Consider the following 10,350-nt stretch of genomic DNA (forward strand, 5'->3'; position numbering starts at 1 on the left):
TTTCCCTCTCAGTAAACTTTAAAACAGATTTTTTTTGGTGGTTTGGTGGTTTTTCTGGGTGATGTTTGGGGTTTTGGTTTTTTTGTTTGTTTTGGTTTGGTTTTCTGGTGGGAAATGTCAGTGTTTTCTATGAAATTATTAATTTCTTCTTTAGTCTTATCTTATGTTCTACTTCCCCATAACAACATTTGTGGTGTGGGACTTACTTACCACAGAATTAAAGCTGTGATATTCTAGTTTCGTAGGGGGGTAGGGGTCATTTTTTTGTTTGTTTGTTTGTTTGTTTTTTGTTTTTGTTGTTTTTTCTTTTTTACAACAGATGGATGAAGTGAAGGCTTGATTTTGAGTTGTTCTGTTTGGTTTTGGCACGTAGAGGAAGAGAGGAAGTTAATTCTAATTTTGAGTGAGGTTTCACAGGTTGTTTGTGTTTTGAGGGGTTTTTTTGTGATTTGGTTCATTTTTTTCAGCAAAAGTATAGTCAAGACTGATGTCTGTTTTTGTTATTCCAGCCCCCACCCACCTGTATTTTAGCACCTTAATCGTTATGTTTACACTATTCTAGAAAGCGTAATAATGTGCCTGCAAACTGTGATCTGATTAGAAGTAAAATGTGTAAATGCAACTTAAGGCCATATTAAAAAATTAGTTCTGAATGCATTCATCTTTGCATTAAAAAAGGAAAATCTTTTAGTTAATGCTTTAATCTACAATCTCTCCAGATACCAAGAAATTAATTGCATGTAATAGAATATGTGAAAACCTTTGTTATATATCAGTTACAAGAAAACAAACAAAGAGAAAACCACCAACAGAAGCCCACTGTATCTGTTATTGTATTGGTTCTGCACACTGTGCTGGAAGGTGAAGGAGCTAATCCCACCCCCCATATTTTCTTCTGAACTGTCCCTTGTGGTTTATGTATGGCCTCTTCTCCTTTTAATTTTTATTTTGTCTTTGGAAAAAACAAAGCTCTATCATGCTAATTGACAGTAGCTTTCTTACAAGGCACTTCAAATTTAACTGAAGTATAATAAAATTTCTAGTCGTGCAGATTCATATAACTGTGCAATCCTGTTCTTTTATGCTTTATTACTAAACTATCCACTGTTCACGGTGATAGGAAGTGGACAACTTGAAACCTTGAAAGTTGAATGTCAGTGTCTTCATGGACTTTCTCATTCTTCATCCAGCCTTTTCATCCTTAAACATTCAAATCCAGCCGTTGAGACCTGATGTTTAAAATCAGCATATATAGAATCACAGAATGGTTTGGGTTGGAAGGGACCTTAAAGGTCGTCCAGTTCCAACCCCCCTGCCATCAGCAGGGACACCTTTCACTAGACCAGGTTGCTCAAAGCCTCATCCAGCCTGGCCTTAAACACCTCCAGGGAAGGGGCATCCACAACTTCCCTGGGCAACCTGTTCCAGTGTCTGACCACCCTCACAGTGAAGAACTTCTTCCTAATATCTAATCTAAACCTGCCCTCTTTCAGCTTAAACCCATTTCCCCTTGTTTTGTCATTAGTTGTCCTTATGAAAAGTCCCTCCCCAGCTTTCTTGTAGGCCCCCTTCAGGTATTGGAAGGCCGCTATAAGATCTCCCTGGAGCCTTCTCTTTTCCAGGCTGAACAGCCCCAACTCTCTCAGCCTGTCTTCATAGGAGAGGTGCTCCAGCCCTCGGATCATCCTGGTGGCCTCCTCTGGACTTGTTCCAGCTGCTCTGTGTCTCTCTTGTGATGGGGGCTCCAGAACTGGACGCAGTATTCCAGGTGGGGCCTTACAAGAGCAGAGTAGAGGGGGAGAATTACCTCCCTAGAAATGCTGGCCACGCTTCTCATGTTGGGTTTAAAACTTTCCTTTCAGGAAACAAAGCAGAAGTTTAACCAGATTCATCAGACATGTTTCTTTTCCCTTTAACAAATACTAATGGGTAAACTAAAACAATTAATTTAAATGCTGCAGTGAGAACTCTGAGTAAGCAATTCAAGTGGGAAGTTTTTGATGCCTTCATGGAGCCATTCTTCTTAAGCATGTAGAATAAGATAATTGTATAACTAATCAGAATTTGAGCTCCCAAATTAACTTTAAAAAAAAAAAATAACACCGTGCAAAAATCTCTTCCTAGTTGCACCTCGTCTGTGAGAAACTGTTGACTTTTGGAATACATGTTTTACTTTGGAACTCAGAGGTTTCAAATAAGAATTATTATTGGTTTTGTTACAAGAACTTTAAGTCGATGTATATTAATCTTGCTGCTGTTGCAGTTTAAGAAGTAATTTGTCGTCTTACCGTGTTTCTTCTTGAGTAGGTTGCAGCAGCCAGTTCTAATTGCAGTGCTGAAAAACTTTCATACAAAGATCTAGTATGCGGCAGCATTTGATCCTGCTGTTAACTGCAAGCTGATTCTAAGGTCTAACTGTCGGTAAATGTCATTCCACATGTATCAGTGTGCCAGTCTGTTTCTGTGGAAGGTGGGAAGTGGTTTTAAATAGTCGTTAATTCCATAGAATGAAGCTGCATCTTAACATCAGTAGCTGTAAGACTTTCTGAGAAGTTCTTCTGTGAAAAAATTAGAAGATCACTGGAGTGATTACTAGAGTTGCCTAAGAGGGCATTACAGGGATTTATTTATTTATTTATTTATCCCCCCCCTCCACTGCAGTTAGCAATTTTGCGGAATTCTCAATACATCACCCTTTCCTATGAGCGTGAAAATAGATCTGATAGAAGTCTGTGCTCTAATTTGGGGAGGTATTTAGGCTTGTGCATAATTGCAAGCATGTGAATAGTCTGTTAAATTCAGCTGGATTCTATTGTGTGCTTCATAGGCTGTCAAGCTTCTAATATGTCTGTGGGAGATAATAAACTTCCTACTCATCGTGTTTGTTATGAAGATAAAAATCCTATAATATTAGCCTGAAATATCTTCTCAATCTCTCCCTGGTACTTGCTTCCTTGAGAGTCTGAACTTTTTCAGTTTAGTCTATTCTTCCATATTAATCAAGCTTCTTTTTGAGGGGAAGTTGAGGAAAAACTCAATTTATGCTTACTTCAAACATATCAGCAACAGAATTATAACAGTATTTTGAGTGAGGCAGCATTATGCTAACTTAGGCTTTTTATTGGGGTGCTGAAGGACACTAGTCTGGAATACCTTGCTTTTGAAAATAATGCAGAGTAATGCTAAACTGAAAACTCAAGAGTATTTTGCTGTCATAAAGAGTACAAGCGGTATCCTTGGTGCATAGAAAGAATATGAAATAAGAAGAGAAAGTAGTATCATCTGACAAATACAACCTTATTAAGAACATTGCTGAAATAATTTGACTCACATTTTTGTCAATACTTAAAAAAAGTGAACAAATGGAAAATGTTCAGGAAAGACTTGAGTCTGTCTTACAATCAGTCTTCTTAGTCATATCCAGGAGAAGGTTAAGAAGCAACTAAAATAATTTGATCCTTGCCTACATGAGAGAGATTTCTGATGGACAGTTCTTTAATGTAAAAACTTTTTATGGGTTCAACTGTTTGAGATAGAGAATTGGACAAATTGGACAAATTCAGATAGGAAGTAAGTCACAATTGTTGAATAGGGCAGTTAATCACGGAAACAATTTACCCAGGCTGTGAAGCATTCTGTCTCAGTATAAAAACTCCATAAGAAGAGATTCTCACAGATAAACTAGAAGTTGCATGCTTGATGCAAAAATTGTTTTACACAGTTTTACTTAACTAAAGTAGATTAATGTGACGGTCTCCATAAGAGCTTGCATTATTTGAAATTTATGAGAATAAAGCATGTGATGACAGTGATTAATTTTCTACAGGCAATGGGAATTTGTGTGGCAATTTTCATATTGTGATCAACGCTACTTTTTAAGGTGACTAGAGTTTTAAACTCTGGGCTTAGGATTTATTAGAGAATGCTAGGATCTTAGACTACTTAATTCCGAGAGATCATAGACTTGCTAGGAGATCTAAAACAGCACAAATGGTTTTCCAGGTTGAAAATTAGCACTGTTATCCAAAAATCAGAATAAACTGTTGGAGTTGGAAGGGACCTACAGTGATCACCTAGTCCAACTGCCTGACCAATTCAGGGCTGACCAAAAATTAAAGCAAGTTGTTAAGGACATTGTCCAAATGCCTCTTAAACACTGACAGGCTTGAGACACCGACCACCTCTCTAGGAAGCTTGTTCCAGTGTTTGACCACTCTCTTGGTAAATAAATGCTTCCTCCTGTCCAGTCTGAACCTCCCCTAGCGCAGCTTTGAACCATTGTGATGATTTTTTATTTCCCTGGAAAGAATCGGGACACTTGCTATTCCTATCTGCAGATCTTGCTGCACAGCCAGCACTTCAGAAAAGTTAGAAAATTATGTTTAGATACTTCTAGCACTGTCCTAGTTTTGCTAGGATAGAGTTAATTTGAACTCATCCAAAATGCTTATTTATTGCCTTATTATCATCTGCCTCTCATAATGTTGTGAGGAATAAGGCATGTCTGCAAAACTTAATTGGCTCCTGTAAAGCAGATCTTTTTTCTTGCCCCACACCACCTCCCCCCGCCAAAAAAAAGAAAAAAAAAAAGAAAAATCTGTTTAAGCTTTTGCCAGTTCTCTGTACAGGGTTTTTGAGTATTAGCAAAGGAAAATCTGTGGTAACAGTGCTTGTGAGATGTTGCCATCTGGAGCAGTCTTGAACAATTGCCATGGAATTAGTTGGAATTCACAGAAAGGCATCCACTGCACCTTTGTAAATATTCATGTGTCAAGGCTTTGCCAAGGCTGAAATAGGAAGTATAGATATTGTTGCTGTATTCTTAATTATAGTGCTTTCAGCTTTTAATTCATAAACAAATTGCAGGTACTAAGCAAAGTTCATTATTGGTGGAATAGTGAAAATATGTTGCTGTCAAAAGGAAGGAAACGAGGGGGAGCAGTGTCTCCAATCAACTGTGTGTGGACAGTGGATATAATCAAAGTTAATGAAATTCTTGCCTACCATATAAAGGTCATTTCTGAGGGTGTTGATTTTCTTGCTCCTTCCTCTGATTTTGTATTCTTTACTTAATTGCCTTGCAGTTTCTGAAAGACAATTTTATCTGAAAATATGCTTAGAATAAGGAAGTGTTTAGATACTTTTGAAAATGATAAGGATCATGCAGACTCTCCCAACTTTGTTTTTAATATGCAAAGTTGTGTGTGTTTTCTCAAGTGGCATTTCGTTCTTGTTAGCTAATGTTGAGTAATTTCTCTTTTTCTCATATAATTTTAGCTCTGTTTAAATTCTTATGTCCAGGTACTTCTCTTGACTTTCTGACCTTGAGCTTTGAATTTACTAGTTGGGGGGATGAGGTGTAGGGGGCTGTTTCTAGCTTATTTAAATACACATTTTGATGAAGAAGTTAAAAATAGGCTTTTTACATAACATTGTAAATTTCCAATTATCAGCTGTAACTTAGAAGTAAAAGAGAGATTTTCTACTAAACTTCCGTAACTTAAATCATTATGTCTGATACTGTTTAGTTCAGCTGGAATAGCATATGTTTTAACTGTTGAATTTAATTAATTTTTGTCATCTCTGCCCCCATTCCAGGTGCAGGACAAGTTTCGTTTGGACCTGTCTGATGAAGAAGCTGTCCATTATATGCAGAGTCTAATTGATGAAAGTGTCCATGCCCTCTTTGCAGCTGTGGTGGAGCAGATACACAAGTTTGCACAGGTGAGATATCTTCTCAGTTCATGGTCTCAGTGGAGGCCAAATAAGGTGAGAGGTTGTGACTGGTAAGTTCAGGACTTAACTTCATTGTTTATGATGTTTTAGTTCATTTTCCAACAAGTTAAACATGTGTTCTTGCTGTCAGGACTGGAGAGCAAGCTCTTAGTGGTCCTAGAATATATTTTAAAGTACCTTAGCAAACATGCTAAGTGGGATATAACTGGTTGTATTACCAAGGGGAGCTGCAAGGATCCAGAGCTTCTTGGCTTTCATTCCCATAGTAAATGAGTGAATATAAACTTCCTTTCTTTCCTTTGCTAGACTTCCTTAACTGTGCATTCCAGCTAGTTATACAGCAGCATACACAGAAGGGGCCAGGAACTTTGTTCATAACAGCATCTACATCTTCTGCAGTGTTGACACTGTACCACAGAACATAGTCCCCAGTGGCTGCATGAGCAGCTATCTGAGGCCTCAGCAGAGATGGAGATCCTGAGGGATGATGCAGTTTTTCAGATTTGGGGCTGTAGGGGATGGCTGAGACTTCTTACTGGGGCAGTGGGAATTGGGCTCCTTGCTTGCAGGAGGTGTGCAGTGATGAAACGTCAACATCAGCAAGTAAAGGAGCTGTGAGAGGAGGTCAGCACACTGCACAGTATCAGGACTGACAAGAAAGAAATTGACTGCATCTTCGTCAAGACCTTGTAGATAGAGGAACCTGAACCTCCAGCCACGCTGAAGGAGAAGCAGGGTACATTGTGCTGAGTTAGGAAATGGAGATTACAAGGATGGTGACAGCTGGAAGCTTGAGAATTCTGGCGTTAGGAGAGATGGATTCTTCTCTACCTGTAGATCTGTACCTGCAGAATAAATTCAAGGTTATTGGGAATAGTCAGCATGGATTTACAAAAAGGAAGGCATGCTTGACCAGCCTGATGGCCTTTTATGATAAAATGGCTAGCTCAGTGGATTGGGTGAGAGCTGTAGGTATTCTTTCTCTTGACTTTTGCAAGGCTGTGACACTGCCTTCCATAGTATCCTTATAGACAAACTGGGGCAACACAGACCAGAGAAACAGACACTGGTGTGGATTGGAAACTGGCCGGTGTGCCTGGGATTAGAAGGTTGTGATCAATGGCACAAACTCCACCTGGAGGCCAGTCACTAGTGATGTACTCCGAGAGTTGATGCTGTGGCCAGACTCCATTAATGCCCTGGGTGATGGGACAAAGTGCTCCCTCAGCAAGGTTTCAGCCAAACCAAAACTGGGAGGAGTAGCTGCTACACCAGCGGGTTGTTCTGCCGTTCACAGGGACCTTGATAGGCTGGAGAAATGAGCCCGCAGGAACCTCCTGAAGTTCAGCAAAGGGAAGTGCTAGGTCCTGCACCTGGTGAGGAATAACGCCATGCACAGGCATAGCCTGACAGGCAGCAGGGGTGCAATGATCTGGAAAGTAGCTTTTCAAATAAAGCCTCGAATATTCTGGTGGACAAGTTGCACGTGATGCAGCAATGTGATCGTGTGGCAAAGAAGGACCACCAGTTTCCTTGACTGCATTAGGCAGAGCATTGCTGGCAGGTGGAAGGAGGTGATCCCCCCTAGCCAGTGCTAGGTGGGAAGCATCTAGTGTGCCATGCATTTTTGGGCTTCTCAGTACAAGAGAGACGTGGGCAAGTAGGAGTGAGTCCAGTAAAGAGCCATGGAGATGATCAAGTGCTTGGAGCATGTCATACAAGGAGAGGCTGAAAGAGCTGGGAATGTTCAGCCTGGAGAAGAGAAGGCTCAGGGGGAATCTTGATAAGATTGATAATGCATATAAATACGTGATGGAAGGAGGTAAAGAGGATGGAGTCAGACTATTTTCAGTGGTGCCCAGTGACAGGACGAGACAACGTGCACAAACTGAATGACAGGAAACTTCATCTAAACATAAAGAACTTTTTTTTTTACTGTGAGGACAATCAAACACCTGGGACAGGTTTCCCAGAGAGGTGACAGAGTCTCCATTTGCGGAGATACTTAAAATCCAACAGCACAGCATTCTGAGCAACTTGTCGTGTTTGTTCCTGCTTGAACAGGGAGGTTGGACTAAATGGTCTCCAGAGGTCCCATCCGCCCTTATACATTTTCTGATTCTTGCTAAGGTTGTGCGGTGGCAATAGATTATTGTCTCCACTAATTTTACTGTTAAATTTTACCCTTGGTCTGGTATGGAGAACGAAATGTTTAACTATGCATATGTGTGCTGTCTTACTATTAGCCACAGTAAAATGTTTAATTCTCATGTTGAATAAAACTGTATTCAGAAAAGTATTTATTCTTCAGATTTACAATGTTTTTTCCCTTAAAGCTATCTGACATATTTAGTTGGTGTTTATCAGGGATTTAAGATATTATACTGTTCACCTTAAGTATTAGACTCATGAAAAGGAATGGAATTGAGAGGAAAAATGAAAGCAATCTAAAAAGCCAGTCATTATCCCAGGATTTTCTTCAAAAGACTGATCAAATTCTGCTAGAAACTGAGGATAACTATTTTTATGGCTATCCATTTTGCTAAAGGTCTTCCAACTACTCTGTTGTTTCCTGAAAACTTAATTTTTATTTTGAAGAATTGTACAGGGTAAGAAGCAAAAATGTCATTTCCATCTGCATATATATTTAATAAAGGTGATCTCTTACGTGATGTGAAAAAACGGAGTGTAATTACATGAAAATGTTGCAAAATTTGTTGTCATTCATTACGGATTACTGTGATCATAGGCTGCATGACAGCAATTTCATAAGGCAAAGTGAAAAATGCCTAGCACCTACCTTGGGGTTTAAAAAAAAAAAAAAAGCCATTACAAAAGTTCAAGATTAAATTTTTAAGTGCCTTCAATATGAGTATAGACCTTTCTCTTAATCATTTATTGACAGTCACTTTTTTTTTTTAAGATGTATCTTTTTACTTCATTGTTATTAGGTGATTGCTGACGTCTCCCAGATAATTGTTATTGCATTTGTGAAGCTGTATTAGTAAGTCAGAGCTTACAGGTTTGATTTAGGTGACGTTTTCTTTTTCAGTTCAGACTTTTGTTCTTGCTTGACCTTTCTTCAGCAGTTAGAACTGCTTTTAAAATCACAGGACAGAATATTTTAAAAGTACACAAGTATTTGAACCTCAGGCTTCCAGCTCCCAGGACTGGTGTTCTGAGCAATCAGCTGATACGTAACAGCAACAGGCACTGATTGCATCTTCCATTTATATCTTGGGAGTTGCAAAACAAGCCCACAGTGTGTATTGCACTTTGGATACCAAATAAGCAGGTATCGCAGCCACTAATCATGGAATGGTGGGGGTTGGAAGGGACCTTAGGACATCATTTAGTCCAACTTCCCTGCCAAAGCAGGTTCCCTACAGCAGGTTGCAGAGGAAAGCATCCAGGCAGGTTTTGAACATCTCCAGAGATGGAGACTCCACAACCTCTCTGGGAAGCCTGTCCCAGTGCTCCATGACCCTCACAATAAAGTTTTTTCCTTACTGCAGGCCTCATCCAGTTGTCTCATTTTGGGGTTTTTGCCTCTCCAGCTGGTTGTTGCTGGGTTTCAGCATGGAGCCTTTTGGGCTTTTTTTCCTGAGGCCCTAACCTCTCCTGATGCACTGCTGCACAGTTTGCTACCTGTGTGATTTTAGGTTTCCCCTCTACTTTTGGGATCGGGTGCCTAAAATGAAAACAATAGCATGCTGCTTTGTTACTGTTTAAGGCATCTCTTGGCTCCATGTGATGTCAGATTCTTCTGCTAGTTTTGGAGTTCAGATTATTCCCTTCATTCGTCTTCTGTAAACAGTTATGCTTGCAGGCTTTCCCCTGCAAGAGTACTGGATACTTATAAGTGACGGGAGGATACAAAAAGAATAGGAACAAACTAATCAGCAGTTGACAAGTCTTAAGAATCTGAGCTCTATATATTAAAAAAAAACAAACAAAAAAACTCCCAAACTTTCAAAATATCCATCAAAATAAAATGTAATTAATGTCTATTCTCTTTATATCACAACTGAGATAGGACACTTTTGAGTGATATTTACTACTTTATTGGTCAAAACCATTATCTTTCCTTTTTGTCTGAGGTAATCTTAAGAATTTGCTGCTGGAGTCTTCACGGAGCCTCTAAATTGTTGAACAAATGAACAATTAATGCGTCATTGAGTTTGCTGTAAAGGATTCATCTTACACAGTGGCCAGTTGAAGCTTTCAGTCTGTTCATATATAATGCTGCATTGAATTGCCAATGGCCTTTCTCTTCATAGTAATATAAGTTGTCAAAAAAAAAAAAAATAAAAAAAAAAAAATCACCACACAGGTATTATGACACATGCTTAAACAGCAGATTTGGGCCTAATGTGACACAACTTTTCATTTGAAATGCCCTTCAACTTTTTTTTTGTTTGTTTGTTTATTGATAGATACTTACTCTCTTACTGCCTACAAGGAATCTGTGTTGTCTACTGCAGCAGTTAAGAGCTTTTTAATAGGGTTGGTTATTATAGTAACTGTTGTGTATCAGCATTCTATATGTCACACTGTAGTAAGTAAAACTCTTGGATAAAGCAGTCTAGATATTTTGGCCTCTGCTTGGTATTG

At 39.1% G+C, this 10,350-nt stretch overlaps 1 protein-coding gene across 1 annotated transcript in view; it reads left to right on the forward strand.

Moving 5' to 3' along the window:
- The window catches only part of PIK3C3 (phosphatidylinositol 3-kinase catalytic subunit type 3), a gene marked incomplete at its 5' end in the record, with an annotated part of 51,029 nt that extends 41,431 nt beyond the window's left edge, over nucleotides 1–9,598 (forward strand). Inside the window, 2 exons of the mRNA XM_010176718.1 lie at nucleotides 5,599–5,724; nucleotides 9,554–9,598. Coding sequence (XP_010175020.1) covers nucleotides 5,599–5,724; nucleotides 9,554–9,598 — 171 coding nt within the window. The remainder of the gene's footprint in view (nucleotides 1–5,598; nucleotides 5,725–9,553) is intronic.
- Between the last annotated feature and the right edge of the window lie 752 nt (nucleotides 9,599–10,350).

This window comes from Antrostomus carolinensis, unplaced genomic scaffold (genome assembly GCF_000700745.2).
Source record: "Antrostomus carolinensis isolate BGI_N321 unplaced genomic scaffold, ASM70074v2 scaffold4141, whole genome shotgun sequence".
Classification (NCBI taxonomy): domain Eukaryota; kingdom Metazoa; phylum Chordata; class Aves; order Caprimulgiformes; family Caprimulgidae; genus Antrostomus; species Antrostomus carolinensis.